Here is a 16,147-nt window from a genome sequence, read left to right as displayed (position 1 = left end):
AGCCGCCGGGCGCCCCGGTCGTGCGCGAGTGCACTCCTTATGCATCGGGATAGAAATGTTCCTGTGTATGCGTGTGGGACTGATTGGTGTGGGGCTTCTGGCTGCAGCGGGACCTGAGGCTCAGCATCCTGAGCCCCCTCCCCCCTGCTCCCCACTACAGAATATTTCTTATACATGACCCTATCTATGTATTTATATAGCGCCTATTACCATAGGCCCTGTGTTTCTAGGGATGCGAACTTGGGACCATGTGCTTGACAGCACACCTCCCAGCCCTGCCGGTCCCAGGAGGTGCCATCCCCCCTCCCATTATAAAATATATATCTCTATATGCCACATATCTACACCCCACCTATCCAGGCAAGCATCTGCCCATTGGGCCCTCACCCTGGAGCCGCCAGTGCCGTCCCCGCCTACCACCAACGCCAGGCTGCTCGCCTCGGTAGGAAGTGGAACCAAGTGTCGTGCACTTGGGGCTCCGGGTGCTGCTGACTCGAGGTAAGAGCACAGCTATCATCAGACCAAGCACTAGAAAAGAAATACACACCACTCCAATCACACACACACACGAGGAGAGAGATGGCCGGTCCTCCCTCCAGCCCTGACACACGTGATTCCAGAGGAGGGGAAGTAGAAGAGAAGAGGGACGCACCAGAAGGCCGGCCTTGGGGACTCCCTGGCTGCCCAGCTGCCAGCTGCGCCTGGTGGCCCACCTGGCCCGAGGGGTGGGGAGCCAGGGCACCAGGGCCACCACTCACGTGGAAGCACCCTGCTCCGCACCTTGGTTTGAAACCTAGAGGGAGGGGGGGTTGGGTTTCTGTGTTCTTAACGAAAAATCTGAAAACAAACATAACTATAACCAGAACCATAAGAATAATTATAACAAAAGGTGTCATCAGCCTCCCAGTATAAAACTGCAGCCTTTGGAGATGACCAAAAACATCACATTCCAGGGCCGGAAGCCGCCTTGTGCGCAGAGGGTGGATGGTGGGGCCTCATAAAAGAACACACAAAAGGCGACTTTAGACAGGAAAGCACCAGTACGTTTTGTATGTTTTTTTATTTGCTCCAGGTGGGGTTTGAACTGTCACTGCCCTCACTCTGGATTACCTCTGATCCCACCACAAGGAGCCCTCGAATCGGCTAATGTGAGAAACTTGGAATGAAGACCCCTCATCCTGCCACCTTGCTGAGGGAGTCTCCTTTTTGAAAGCAGAAATAAATCAAAAGGTTATTGCGTGATCCTGGATGAATCCCGCTCTCAGCTGTCCACGGTCCCGACCACCTCACGCCCGCGCCCCCCCCCCCGCCCCCCCACTTTTTGGCAGGGAGAAGTGGGAAAGTGCTGTTCCCTAATTCTCCTTCACCTCGCTGAACCCCAAGGGGGAAAAGCCCACCTTGATGAAGATCTCACCATCGAACTATCTCCCTCTCTCCATCCTTGGTTAAAACCCTTTGCACATAAGGCAACGTGGAAGCTGATGTTTTTACTCATCTCGCTGTTTGAAAGCACCATTATGAAGTCAGGTTGTACAGTAGTTAACAGTACCTTTTATATATATAGCTCATATCTATCATATATATATAAACTGTAAACAAGAGGTAACAGCGGCTTCTAGAAACTGATTTTCTTCAAGATTTCCTGTGTGGTAGGCACCTGAAATACTGTATAAAAGGGTCTTGTGTGGTGTTCTCGTCTCCCTGCTGCTGGCTGGACTCTGTTTTGCATGACCAGGAATGGTGCTGGCAAGACAGCTCAGTGGCTGGGAGGGAGCTCTGCCTCCTCAGTGTCTCTCTGTTTTCTGTCCCCTGCTTGTGCTCCTATCTGATCAGGCTAGAGACAACAACAACAGAAAAGATATATAGTAAAGAAAAAAAATCCAATACCAATATATAGATTTCTATAGAATTTCCTTTCCCCCCCCATCTCTCTTTCTTATCTTTCCTCTGCAAGGTATTGTTACTATTTTTTGTTATTGATTTTTTTCTTCAATAAAATCCCTCTTGTTTCAGTCACAGCAAGAAACAAAAACCCAAACGAACAGAAAACCCCTCTGAAAAAAAGAGTAGAAAATAAAAGGTTTGACCAAAAAAAGGGGGCCGGGTGGGAAGGGAACTCGGTTTTGTTTTTAAATAGGACTAAAGGTTAACATTGAAAAATCAGGAGATGATGTCCAACCCTTTCCGCAAGGCAAAGCCCTCCGGTATTTCCGCCTCTGTGGTTGTTAAATTCCTTTGTCTCTTCTGGGTGCTGATACTTCTCTCCATCCTCACGTTCTTGGTGTTTTGTTCTGTTTTGTGATTTTGTTTGTTTGTTTAACTTTGTCACTATCTGAGTTTGCCCTCGTGTCCCTTACACACAAGCAAAATATTCCTTCAGCGGAGCGAAGAGGTGGCGGATGACCGGCACGCTCCACGACCGGCCCAGCAGTCTCTGCCTCGCCAAGCGGCTCATGTTGGAGACGTCGGTATAGTGGACAGGGAAGCCAAACACCCTGGGGAGGAAAGGCAGAGAGGGGCACGGGTGAGCGCTGGGGTGCGGGATTCTGAGGGGCCTTCGGTCCTCTGTGACCAGGTCAAGACTCAGGCACCCCAATACTTTCTGCAGATTTGAGGCAGGTAAGATAACCACGGCCTAGGGATTTGCCACACAGCAGATGCAAAGTTGGTAGTGGTGAAGAGCACGTCCAGGGCAGGCCCCACCTGAGGTTTAGGTCCACAGTGGGTAACAAGTCTGTAAATAACCACTCTACCTGTGCCTTCCCTTCCTAATCCTAACACCTTCCCCTCAAGACGGGGGAAAACCTCCAAAAGGGCCGAACTCCTGCCTGACCACGGGAGGCCCCCTTTGCTCTGGTTGTTTGTACAAATGGTCTCTGTTGGGCTGAGTCACAGGCACACAGGGAATGAGGAAGGCATCTGCCTGTGAGTCCAATCTGCACCAAATCCGAGCGCTCAGGCCCCGCTGGTTCTGTGCTGTCTGGTTTGGCAGGTCCTTAAAAGGAGCAGCACCAGGTCAGGAAGCTCCTGAAGCTGCCGTGTTTTCTTGGCACGCAGCAGGGCCTCTGGGAGCCGAGGCCTCGTGGACTGATTGATTGGTTCCTAGATGCTATGCTGGGAAACGCCTGGGAAAACCCGCTGCTCACAGGGCGTCTACGGAAGACACTGGCCTGGCCAGGAGAGACAAAGTCCCCCCTGCAAGGAGAGCAGCGGGGACACACCACACAGCCCCGTGACACCAGCCCACGGCCTCGGGTACCTTTCCATTTCAGTGCACCATAAGATGTCCTCTTTCTCATTCATGAAGACGGGGAAGTGCTGGTCTTTGCCCTGCTTTATGGAGTTCGACCTGGTAGTAATGGTCCTCACTTTGCTGAACTGGAAGACGAGGGAAGGGGGGAGGGATGAGCGCTCACTCACTGGTCATGCATGTACCACGTGCACCAGGCACTCGCCAGGGACTGGTGAGTCCAACCCTGCCGAGGCCCGGTCCATCCAGTCACGAGCCTCCGCAGACCCTGCCGCCTTGCTCTTCTTTCCTAGTCTGAGGCCACCCAGCCATCCTTCGCCCACTCCTGCTGGCCAAGGACTTGGGGTATAGCAGCTTAAGCCACTGTCCTTCCTAAGCCTTCTAAGAACTGCTTCTTTCCCTACGGGCTTACAGGCAGAAAGATGCCTAACCACTCAGGGTCAAAGGCGCATGTACCAGCACCTGCCCTCATGGAACCTGGTGCCCGGTGAGTACTCAGGGGGATTCTCCCAAGAGGTAGAGCTTCCACGTCACAGGGGAATCTCTGCTCTGGAGGCTCGAGTCACAGGTCCCGGCCAAAAAAATGCAGAAGCCTGAGCAGCTCTAGGGACCTGGGCAAAGGTTTCTCAGTGTCTGCCTCCTGTGGGACAGGAAGAGATGCTGAACAAGGAAGGGCTGAAGGCCAGCAATGACTTCTTTCTTTAAGATTTTATTTATTTATTTTTAGAGAGGAGGAGGAGGGAGGGGAAAAGAGAGGGAGAGAAACATCGATATGTTAGATTACATCCATCAGTTGCTTCTTGCACACCCCCAACTGGGGACCTAGCCTGGAACCCAGGCATGTGCCCTGACTGGGAATTGAACTGGCAACCCTCTGGTTCACAGGCTAGTGTTCAATCCACTGAGTCACACCAGCCAGGGCAGCAATGACTTCTGATCTCTCTCCCTAACCTCCTGACCTTCCTTCCTCTGGATCCTCTCCTGCAGCCAACTGTGTGAATGGCCAACATGGCCTCCTAACCATCGCATCCCCCACGCCAGGCATACCCAGAGCCCGAGAGGGTGGGTAGGACACAGCCGTGGTGGCTGCTCTGCCCCCCCCACCCCGAGGCCCGCCCCTGCCCCCCCAGCAGAGGGCTCTGGGGCCGGGCTAACCTTGGCTATTCTGCCATGCTCCAGGCATTCCTGCAGCTCCAGCTTATCATTCACAGTGGATGCCAACGGCCTGGGAGGCAGAAAAGAAAAGGTGACGACAGAAACCAGGAGAGGAGCAGGGGCACACCCATAGTGCTGACCCCGCCATCTGACTCCCACAGGTAAGCAAAAGGGGGTCCTGTCTCCCACACACATCATAAGCCCTTCCGACGTCCCCTGAGCCATCCCTGGACCCAGCGAGCACGGACCCTTGGAGGGAAGTTTACATGTGGTCTCCAACTACAAACAAGTAGACGATTCCTGCCCAGAAGGGGGAAAACCCAAATCATTTTAATCAGATTTAAAAGTTTTAAAAGTACCCACCATCACCGAGCAAACTCTGGGGGTGACAGAACATTGTGTATCTTGACTACAGTGACAGGTACATGGGTGTGTACACTGGATAAAATTCAGCGAACTGTACCCATTAAGTGGACAGGTAAAAAGAGAAATTCTGCGGGCCCCTGAAGACTGAAATCCTCTGACACTAAGCATGTTACTCTCCAGAGGGCAGGCCAGGTGCCCTTCGGCGGGGGCCTTTCCCGGCAATTCAGAAACGCCTGATGAAGGTCTCACAGAGAGGCCTGGCCACCTCCGTGTGGGAGCCCAGGGACCCGCGCTTCAGCCGCATCTCCAGGCTCCTCTCTGTCTACGTGTACACACGCACGTGCACACGACTCTGCCTGGTGCCACCTGGTACCCCCGCTCCTCCTGGAAGCTCAGAGTTCCAGAACTTTAGAGTTGGAAGCAGCAGGTGGGAGTAGTTCCCTGGGACCAGGGTCTGGCGGGAGACCCCGAGTCAGCGGCTTCCTAAGAGTTCTGGGCTGTGTAAGCCAGCCCATTTTCCCAATGCACACATCCATCTCGGGAACTTCAGAGGCACACTGTGAGTTCTCAGGTCAGCTGCCCCATGACCCCTCTCCTTCCCGTCAGCAAGCTCTCACCAAACGCAGCAGCCTTGCCAAACGGGTATGAGCCTGGGGAAGTTCCTACAACTTGGTGCTGACAGAAAAGGGGGAGAGGAGGTAACTGAGGCCAGGCAGAGGGATGTTTCCCCTTTCTAGGTACGTACTGCCCAGGGGGATGTCAAATCCATACTCAGAACATTCTGGAAGATACTTCCCTCCATAATAGAGACCTAGAGGAGGCAGACCTCACTGTGCTTTTGAGTTGTTCCCTTTCAACCAGAATTCCTCTGTCCTCACAGGCCTCTTTTATAATGCAATTATTGCACTGAAAAAATGAAATGTTCTTCATTCCTCAATGTTCGAATCTCTACCTGTGTTCCCTAAATGAAGAGCATCCTTCCAAAGACCTGAAGCCAACTGAGTGTGGATGAGTGAAGTCAGAATCTCTGACATACACGCTCCTGCTTCAAGACTCCCTTCTCCTGGACCGGCATACAGCTGAGCAATAGGAACCTCTCCACCCTCCCCAACCCCGTCCTCTGCCATGGCCTCAGGAGACTAAGCTGACTCCACGTACATCGCCAGCGCAGAGGAACCAACTATCTAACTCACTCAGCAGCATGTCGATTCTTTTTTTGCGCAGACAGCGTGCTTCTAAAGGCCCTGCTCTCGACCGCCAGCTGCTGGTTTTTCAGGCAAGTATATCCTCTACCCCAACTCCCCTCCTTCCTCAAGAAGGAACCGAAGAAGAACACGGCCAAGCAGCAAGCTGGTCAACGGGCAGCAGGCCCAAGAGCGCCACTCAGGGATCCCCATGGCTGGGCCGTCCTGTCGGCAGCCACCCCCACCCCCTGCAGCCACCCCAGGCCCAGGCGCTCTCACCCACCTGTTCATACCAGGAAGGTTCCCCCAGAAGTAGCGGGCCCTGTGCGCAGCTGACACTTCTTTGGCATCAATCATCACAGGATTGGACTATAAAACAGGAGAGAGATGGACGGTGAGTGAGAGGGGACCGTCCACTCGTGCCGGGAAGTTTTGCTAGTTACAGCCCCAAAGCCTTGAAGGCTCCGACTTCTCTGGGGAGGCCACAGACCGGGCAGCCTGATGCCTCCGGGAAAAGCCAGAAGGAAAAGCCTCGCCTCACTGCACGTGCTCTTACTGGAACATTCCAGACCAGCACCAACCAAGTAAACACACAAGAGGATGGGAATGTTCTCTATCTGCACTGTTCACTCCAGCAGCCACCACCGACTGCATCAGGGGCAGGTGGCTAAAGAGTCCCTGCAACGAGGCTAGTGTGACTGAGGAAACTTTACGTTTACTTAATACCACTGGGGCCAACGGCCACCGTACCGGACCACATGGCTGTCTCACTGAGAGGCTTTGAGGGAGCCAGACCCCACGTGTGCACACATTCCCTGCACACCCAGACCGTGGGCCCACCAGGCAGCTGCCTGCAGGGCTAGTGATCCCAAGACTCGGGCACGTGGGCTGAGCTCCCGGACCCCCACCCGCCCTGAAAATGCCTCTGGCCGCAGAAACCTTCTGCACGGGGCTCAAACCTGGCTCAGAGCCGAACTGGGACCCACATTATGAGATTAGCTGTGTTTTCTTCCCAGGTGACATAGAGCACCTGCCACGGTTGCCAAGGAGCGAAGACAGCCATTGATTTTGGCCTCTCCGAGGTCCCCCCAATGAAACACCACCCAGCAGCCCAGCCCCATGAGGGGGCACCCCTCTTTAACAGTCAGGTCCTGAAGTCCCGAGGCCCACGGCCCACATATCCCTCTTAGAGGGAGACCATGAGTTCTTCCCAGGTGGGCCTCTAACACTGCTTTCCTCCCTGGCTAACTGGGAAGCCCTGAGCTTCCCAAACAGGACCCTTGCAAAGCAGAAGCCCCCCGTCCCCAGCTCCACAAAGCAGATGAGACAGGGATAAAGCAGTGGTCCAAGGCACAAGCCATTAGTGAGCTGGCTGAACCAGGTGCCGGCTATACCTCGAGAAATCGCGAGATGTCCCTCTTGTCACTAACGCCCATGGCCACCACATTCTCAAAGAGCCAGAAGAAGGGGCGGTCATCTCCCTCCTTGGGCCGCGCATCATGCAGGAGGCGGTAGAACTCAAAGAAGAGCCGGCCAGTGCCCTCTGAGAGGCGGAAGAGAAAGCCGTCAGTGGGGCCATCTGCCGAGACAGTGGTGTGGCTCGGGCACGGGGAGGAGGAAGGAGGTCAGGGGCGCTGGGAGGGGCTGCCCCAGGGCAGGGTATCCCAGGAGGAAACCTACGTGCGGAAGCACTGGCGAGAAGTGGCAGGGTGGGCGCAGCACCTACCGTAGAGTCCCTTGCGGGCAGGGTTGACGATGGAGAGATCATTGCATGGGCTGCCCCCAATCACCAGATCGAACGGGCCCCACTCCTGGATCTGGGGAGATAAAGGTAATGTAATGGGCCTGACGTCCAGGGAAGAGGCAGAGAGGAAGACAGAAATTATCTGTGAACGTGGCAAAAAAAAGTACTTGGACGTGGGGAGAGGAGACCTGGCTGCTCTGCATGCTCACTACACACACCACACATACACACTACGTGCACACACACACACACACACGCCGTGCAGCCCCAGGCCAGTCACTGAGGCCTCTGGGCTATTTCCTAAACAATGAAGTGAAGGGACCAAACCGGGTGATCTGAGGCTAGCAGGGGAGCCAGCGTGCTCCCAGCAGGAAAAGCAGCCACTGGGGAGAAGGCGGTCCCCGCCATGCAGCTGAACTGAAGGTACTTGGCGCTCTGCATCCTGTGGGGTCTGAACGCCCATCAAACGCCCTTTGGCATTCCTGAGGGCCTACAGTTTCAGGGGTAGACACAGGTAACGGGAAGGGCAAAGACCCGGCCAGAAACCCTGAGAAACGGAGGCTGGTAAAGCTGTCCCCGAAGTATTAGGCAGACAGGCCCCTCACTGCAATCCTAAGCACTCACCTACCAAGGGCCCTGAAACTAGACAGGGGGCAGCCAGAGCCCCAAAAGGTCAGCTCCCCAGTTCCCATTCCACTCTGCCCATCGCCCTCGCAACGAGGAGGAAAGTGGAGGAGGAGGGAGAGAGGTCGGGGGGCACACGGGGAAAGGAAAACACACGTGAACAGAATGAAGGGGCTGGCGCTGCCCCTAGGGGCTGACCGCCAGAGACGCAGAGGCAGCAGGACGGCCCGCAGCACTGACATACATGCTTCTGCGTGACGCTGCGGACGTCGCCGACGTACATGATCTTCCCCTGGTGCCGCACCATGCCCACCGTGATGGAGTCCTCGCACACCTCCGAGGCAATGTAGCGATCCACCTGAATGCCCAAGTCCTTCAGCACCAGAAGCCCTGTGTCAGCCAGCAAAAAACACGGTCACTGGGTCACCTCCAGCACCCTGGTCTCTCCAGGGGAGGCCTCTGGCCAGCGGGACACACGGGTCAGCCACAGGCCCGAGCCCCACCCTGCCCAGTAAGCTGTTTTACATTTTCCTGGACCAACTAGAATGTCAATGACAAGGACATCGAGGCTGTTTCCTGTCTCATCTGATCTAGTTCGAAGGCAGCAGAGGCCAGGACAGACCGACTGGACAGTATGTGGTTTCAGGGTCCAGTGTGTTGTCCCAGGAAGAACAGCAGCTGGTTATCAGGTGGCCTCTTCTTTCCTGTCTCTCCATCTCACACATGCTGGTCCGTCCTTCCCGCTCCTCTCCCCAAAATAGAGTGTCCTGCTGTCATTCCACCCATCCTTCGAGACTCGACACAAACGCCGCCTGCTCTAAAAGTTCTCACCAGTGCCCCTCCTCCCCCAGAGTCACCGCCCTCCTCAGGGGCTCCCAACACTCTGCACCCTCTCTGCCTCCTTAGAACAGCACAGTCCCTAACTCAGCCTTTCCCTTGGGCTACACACCATCTCCCGGGCAGAATACGGTGCCTCATTCATGGGTTTCCTCCTGAGCCAACTATACTTGCTTCCTTACCACGATCCCTCCACAAACACCTGCCGATTGAGGGAACAACTAGAACAGGCCTGAGAGCTCCAGGAGGAAGACTACTGTGGGACCCTCCTGGTGCTCCCGACAGACCACCGACCCAGGAGCGCCTACAGCCCACTAAAGTGCGACGTGGCTTAAGGAGGCCTCAGGTTCTGGCCTGGGAAGCCACAGCTGCACTGAGCTGCAGACAAGACCACCGTCTGGCCCAGGGTGGCAGCCCCACACCGGCTCTTTGGCCAAGGCCTCTGGGTTTAGACTGTCCCTCCCCTTCTGGTCACGTGAAGGCAAGTGCTGAGGAGGGCTGCTCCTTTCTAAGGAAGTGAGACGCCCTCAGCCTGGGAGCAGGCCAGAGGAGCAGGTAACGTGGCACCATCTTTCGTGAGGGCTTTCTGGCACATAAAAAACCCAGCACCTGGCCCGGGCTGGTGTGGCTCAGTGGGGTGAGTGGCGGCCGGCGAACCAAAGCATTGCTGATTCGATTCCCAGTCAGGGCACGTGCCTGGGTTGCAGGCCAGGTCCCCAGTGGGGCGTGCACAAGAGGCAACCACACATGGATGTTTCTCTCCCTCTCTTTCTCTTTCCCTTCCCCTCTCTCTAAAAATAAATAAAATCTTTACAAAAACTCAGCACCTGCAGGGTGACCCAGCACTCCCTAAAGGACGATGCCGTCTGCAGTCTGTGACGACGTGAGTACGGGGGGGCTTGCCAGAGCACCGCTCTGGACAGTGGGGAAGGCAGCGCACAGCCCGGCGGGGGACTAAGTAAGTTATGGTCCTTTCGCTCAGTGGAACCCTACGTGGCGTTTACAAATAGAGAACATAGTTCTGTGCTGATCGACATGAAAGAGAGTCACAGTATCATAAATAAAAAGGCAAGGTGAAACATCACCCATTTCGCTACCCTTTTGTTTTACCTACGCGTGATTATATACACAGACGTGTACATGCACACTACAAAAAAATCTAAAATGACATGCACCAAAGCACTAATTACAGGATTAGGGGGCAACCTAAATATTCTTTGCTCTCGTTTTTGTTCTGGTTGCCCATCCGTCCTTTGAGGTTTGTGAAAACCATCAACATTATCTCTGACTAGCAGGCGCTCCCTCCTCTGCTGGAAAGCCTCCGCCATTAAGAAAAGTGCCCGCAGGACATGCTGGTTCACCACGCATGTTACTTTTCATTGGACACAAAGTTTCTCCTCTAGGGCGACGCTTTAACAGTTGTTAACGCTCACTACTGTTCTGTTTCACCAGAGCTACAACACGCAGAGCTGCACGTCCCTCCCCGCACGAGGATGCCGGTGCCGCCCGCACGAGGATGCCGGTGCCGCCCTCACCTGTAGCAATCCCATCAAATAGAGACAGCACCCGGATGGGCTTCCTCTTCTCGGCTGGGACAGGTGGGTAGACCTTCGGAGGGTCCTAGGCAGGGAGCACACCACCACCAGGCCGGTGAGCGCCCAGGTGTGCACTCTGGCTCCGCGCGCAGGGCTGCCCCCAGCCTACCGGGAGCGCAATCAGTCGGCTCCCCAGCCCTGCCCAGCCGGCGTGCGGCTCAGGCACCTCCGCCCATCGCCTGGCCCCGGGACCCACCGAAGCCCCGTCGCTTCAGCTGAGCCTGCCCTCCACTCGGCAGAGAGCTCCAGAGCAGGCCTAGGCCAGCACTCACAAATTCCTGGTCGTGGTTGTTGGCGAAGAACATCTGCAGCCGAGAGGGCCAGTCTTCCCGCCGCCGCAGCAGCCCGTAGGTGCCCTTGTGCCCGCACATGTAGCAGTTCCAAGGATCTTCTTTAATGGCTGCCTGGGCAGCTCCTGGCCCCACCAGGAGATCCACACACTCCACGCAAAAGCACCTGGAAGAAAGCCCAGGGCAGCAGTGGGACTCCCAGCCCCAGGCCAGTCCTGGATGGGCCCGGCTGGGCGCGGTGGGCAGCGGGCGCCCGGCGCAGGCGCAGGAGGACCAAGGCGGGACGCTCACCTGCAGCAGTTGTTGTTCCCGCACATGAGCACCTCGCGCCCTCCACAGCAGATGGTGCAGTAGGACTGGTAGCCGTCGTCATCGTACTGGTACGCGCACTCCAGGAAGCAGTTCTGGGGGGCGGGGGGGTGGCCTCAGACCCCAGGCAGTGGGGTGAGGGTGGGCTTTGAAGCCAGCTGGGGGCTCTCACCTAGGAACCTTGACCCAGCCCTGGAGATGTGACCGGGCCACCTATCTAACCAGGGTCCAACCTGAACCACAGATCAGGGGAGGGGACAGCAGTTCTCCCGACCCCAGCGGTGGACAGTACTGAGGAGGCCTCAGAGAAGCCCAGGGAGGGAGCTGCGCCCTTTGCCCCTTGCGGCAGCCCTGGGTTTTCTCCTGGCCCTGAGGGCACAGAACCCCACCTGTCAGTCAGCCTGACCTGCCCCCACTTCACACCAGTGACCAATGCACACCAGGGGACTAGCACAGGCTTTAGAGGGGAAGAATCTTTCAGGAGGAAAAGGAATGGCCAGCCAAACACCTGAAGCCTAAAGGTCTGTTCCATGGGCTCGTCCAGGGGCCAAGGGAACCCTACCTTGCAGTTTTGGCACATTCCTCCAGTAAAGAGAGGGTGTTCTAGGGTGACGTTGAGGCTCCCACAAGAGATGCAAATGTCTAGGGAGCAGAGAGAGTACAGTGAGTGTCCCTCACCTAGGACCAAAGGTGGCTCCAGAAAAGCTACAAAAAAGGGGCGTGCCGGAGCAGCAGCCTTTAAAAAGTCAGGCAGAAAGGAGTCTGGGAGGCGTCCCATGGAACGGGGAACGGGGTGGCACCGGGGCCCCGTCTCGGAAGCCCCGCCGTCTCTCCGAGCGTCCCTGCTGCCATCCAGGAGCAGTGTCTCACAGGGCAGGGACCCGCCAACAAGAACAGGGCCCTGCCCCAGGGTGACTCCGGAGACAGTCCTTGGGCAGTCCTTAAGTCCCAGGCCCCCGCCCCCATCCTTCCCAGGCCTGAGGGTCCCCAAGCTGGACACGCCATCACTAGACCTGAGGCAGACATGGGATGCCAATAATGACCACTGGAGGAAAGAAGGTGACGAGAGGCGAAAGGCCAGAAAGTCAAGTTCAGGCAAATTCAATCAAATACAGGAAAGGCCACCCTCTGTGACCCTTTGGAGTGTCCCAAACCCTAATGACCAGCCGATAACATTGATAGGAAGGCAAGATTATGGCACCAGAAGACAGTTGTGTGTGTGAAATAGGCTGGCGGTGGTGGGACATGCAGAACAGACCCTGTCACTGAGTACTGATGTCCCACGTCATTCAAACTTTTCTAAGTAGCTGTGCCTCTGCACCAGGCAGCCCACCTGCCTGTCCCAGGGGCAGAGACTACTGACTGCCCAGCTGCCCCGGCAGAACTCACCCTCGATGTTCCGACACTTCTGCCGCACCTCGTACACCAGCCGCTCTGCGGAGGGGAGGGAAGTCCAGCATCAGAGGCGGCCGCGAAGGCCTCACCCCCTCCTCTGAGTGCCGGCCTCGCCATGCCACTCTCTCCAGAGCCAGGCCAACTACCTCTTGTGCGTTCATCGATAATCTCCTTGACCTTGGGCTTTTCAGTTGTGCTCTTTCGGGGCTTTTTGGCTGGTGGGGGTGGTGCGTAGGCAGCTGCCTCGGGTTCAACCCACATGTCTGTGTAAACTTCTTTGTAGGGGTTCTTCTCCTCTGGACGGGGGAAGCAGGCAACGAGGTCATGGTTACCAGCTGACAAGGAATCCCAGCTCCCACTCCTCCCCCATTCTACCTACAACGGGTGCAGCCTGGTTCCCTGCTTGTTCCTTGCTCCCACCTCTCTCGGAGCAGGTTACTCTGAGTCCCAGAGCAGCACGGCCCCTACCTTGACCCCAGAGGAGGGAGCCTATGGCCGCTCAATGGAGGCCTTGGCAGCTCTCCCCAGGCATGGCTTCCCCGGGCCTGGCTGGCAAGGGCCCCAGAAGGCTGGGCTGGGCCCCTGCGTTTACCTTCTGGTGGCTCTAGGCCCTTGGGGCCAGAGGGCTGGAACCCCCCGAGGGCCCACTCGATCATCTGTTTGTTCTGCACCTCCACGGCCTTGGCAGTGTCACTCTCGTCGCTGTCGTGGCACACTGGAAACAGCTTCCCGGCACGGCTGCTGGCCACCTGGAGGGCCCCAGGTGTGGGGGCGGGTGTCAGGCAGGAGGGTAGACTCCCAGCAGTGAAGGGGCAGGGAAGGGAGGACCAGCGCGAGGGGGTGGTGGGGGACGTCGGAGGAGTGCAGAAAGGGGGCGAGTAAGGCAGGGACAAAGGAGCCCACAGGGCCCGGCAGGCAGACCCTGTGCCCAGCACTAACGTGGGCGCTCTGGCCTCTAGGCCAGTGGGCGGTCTGAGTCCCGCAGAGGGCACTCGCCTGCAGGACTTCATAGATGGCTTTGCGGTACATGGGCTGCTTGTTGTAGGTGGCCTGGTGGAAAGCGCTGCAGAAGGAGCTCAGCGGCATCAGCTTTTCAACACACACCTGGAGGGACAGCCACCACCCTCATTTTCCTCCCTCCACACTCATCAAGCACCCACCATGGGCCTGGCTATTGGCAGGGGTTGGGGGCATCAAAACCTGGTCCCTGTCCTTGAGAAAACCGGACGCATCGATAAATAATTACATGACACAAAGGACCTGCACACAAGTGAGGATGTGCTAAATGCAAGGAATTCTGGGGAAGGGGTTCCCAAAGGCCACAACTTGGCAGCTATCCTAGCTCTCTGAGCTACCAGTGCAACCTACTTATCTCCCGGGCTTCTTTCGTTGACACACACACACACACACACACACACACACACACGGGGGGACAAGCAGAACCCACCGCTACCACCCCCGTGCCAGACCACGCCACCAGCCAAAACCATAGCCCCTGGGACCCAGACCCCTTCCCCACCAGGCTACCACCGAACCCCATGACTCACCACCGAGAACTTGCCGTCTCCGAACCACATGACCCAGCGGGTGCCTTCGGCGGCTCGACTCCGGCCCGTCATCCACCAAGACACAATGCGGCCTGGCCACCAGGAGAAGCCCCGCAGTTTCCCCCACACCAGCTCCCCAATGCCAAAGCCCCGGCCGTCCTGGAGCCCCAAGGAGCACAAGTCATTCATTACACAGTGGTCATGAGGCCCTGCCACCCGGACCCCCCCACAGCAACCCCAGCCCTGGGCATCGGAGGGTCAAGACAGCCAGGGGGAGCTCCATCTGAATGGACCGAAACAGAGCAACACCGGGGAGACGAAGAGGCCTGGGACCAGGTGGAGAGGAGAGCAGGCCGGGAGGAGCTGGCAGTGGAAGGACCCAGGACAGAGCTGGTCGAGGCGGATGAGGAAGCAAGCCGCTCACCTCGTACTCTGGTTCGTCATCGGCTGCTTTGGTGGCGTTCTTGTCCCCAGTGTCAGCCCCCACGGGCTCAGGTGTAGTGGCCACAGTGGGGGACGCAGGGTCAGTGGGCTGCTGCACTGCAGGAGGGCTGGCCTCTTCCACCTTCTGGGAGTCGCCGGACCCCTGGTTCTCTTCCACAGCGTTCATCACTGCAATCACCTTGGCTTTCTTCTCAGCCTGGGGAAATGAGGAACAGAAGTTACCTTGACCTCTCCGGGAATCCGCAAGGCCACCTCAAACTTAGGGCGCTTGTCTCAATCTCTTTGTGGTCTGCAGACAGTGATGGGAGGTAAAGGGCTGGAGAGAGTCTTCCCTCATCAACGCAACTGGCCTGCCATGAAAACAGAGAGACTTGAAGGTGAGAGGCGAACCCCAATCACCTGGCTCACTCCCAGCCGTCTCCTCTGCCTCTTAGGGACACCTCGCTCCCTGGTCTCATCTCTCCTGATCTGTCACCACTACCACTTGCCCACCCTCTGACATGGAAAGGTTAATTCAAGTCAGACACGAATCGTGCACCTTCACTCAGGCACAGTCCTTGGCCCCAGCCTCTCCTCTCCTATTTCCCAATCAAGAACTGGATCCTCTCATCCATTTCCCACAATTCCTGGACATTCAGAAACATCCACGTGGCTTCCAGACCGACCACAAGCCCAGTGCTGTGGTGATGTTCGCTGCTGATGAAAATCACTGCTGTGTGTTTAGAGCGCACCTACTTCCCCATCTGCTCAACACGGCGGAAACCCCCCCCCCCCCGCCCCCCGGAAGAGCTCGCCTGCCCGCGCCGTGCTGGAAGGCACACAGAGCTGGGAGGGGGGGACCCGTGTACCCCTCAGATCCATCCGTCCATACATTTATTCTTTCAACAACTACTCAGCGAGCACAGACATCCTCTCTGCCACCCCAGCGACAAACTCGCCCAGGCCCCAGCGCTGCCGCAGCAGGAGGGCCACCACCCTTTCATCATCTAACCCTGCTCCAGGATTCCCATCCCTCTACGGAGGATGGCGAAACCTGTGGTACTTAGCTCTGAGGGCTGTTCCACCCCATCTCATCCCAGCCACTGAATCTAGAATGTGTGGCCCTCAATCTTCAAGGGTCTGCACCCCTTTCCACCACACCAGACTCAGAGAGAGAAAATCCCACCTTCGACATGCCTTTCAACATGAAGCTCTCCCCCAGACTTTAGAGCTGAGGGTGTAAGCCCACCCTGCAGATGAAAACAGAGCATCAGAAAGCAACCTGGAGTACAAGAGTTCTAAGGTGGAAGTCAGAGCATCTACATCCCTCTCTTAGCTTTGCAACTCATAAATAGCTGACTTTGGAGCAGCCCCTTCTCTGCTGAGTTGCTCCAACCTAAAACAGCATTTGAATGAAGGATTTCTGTT

The 16,147-nt window shown here is 56.6% G+C and overlaps 2 protein-coding genes across 2 annotated transcripts in view; both read right to left on the bottom strand.

The window, feature by feature from the left end:
• Positions 1-1,021: 1,021 nt before the first annotated feature.
• On the bottom strand, positions 1,022-14,906 carry LOC112297754 (DNA (cytosine-5)-methyltransferase 3A). Its single transcript, XM_024552528.4, has 17 exons — positions 14,721-14,906; positions 14,297-14,455; positions 13,746-13,853; positions 13,342-13,498; positions 12,896-13,045; positions 12,744-12,788; positions 11,917-11,996; positions 11,337-11,449; positions 11,028-11,211; positions 10,696-10,780; positions 8,568-8,713; positions 7,682-7,772; positions 7,350-7,498; positions 6,239-6,324; positions 4,406-4,475; positions 3,260-3,378; positions 1,022-2,495 (listed from the first exon to the last, which is right to left on the bottom strand). Exons 1-17 carry the CDS (start codon positions 14,904-14,906, stop codon positions 2,354-2,356), a joined length of 2,070 nt encoding a protein of 689 aa, XP_024408296.3. The 3' UTR covers positions 1,022-2,353.
• Positions 14,829-16,147, bottom strand: part of LOC139440936 (DNA (cytosine-5)-methyltransferase 3A-like) — an 83,258-nt gene continuing 81,939 nt past the window's right edge. Inside the window, exon 9 of the mRNA XM_071221577.1 lies at positions 14,829-14,936. Coding sequence (XP_071077678.1) covers positions 14,932-14,936 — 5 coding nt within the window. The 3' untranslated portion in view covers positions 14,829-14,931. The remainder of the gene's footprint in view (positions 14,937-16,147) is intronic.

Source organism: Desmodus rotundus, chromosome 5, assembly GCF_022682495.2.
Source record: "Desmodus rotundus isolate HL8 chromosome 5, HLdesRot8A.1, whole genome shotgun sequence".
In the NCBI taxonomy this organism is placed as follows: Eukaryota; Metazoa; Chordata; class Mammalia; order Chiroptera; family Phyllostomidae; genus Desmodus; species Desmodus rotundus.
Note: the sequence above shows the minus strand (reverse complement) of the source record. Positions and strands in the feature narration are given on the sequence as shown.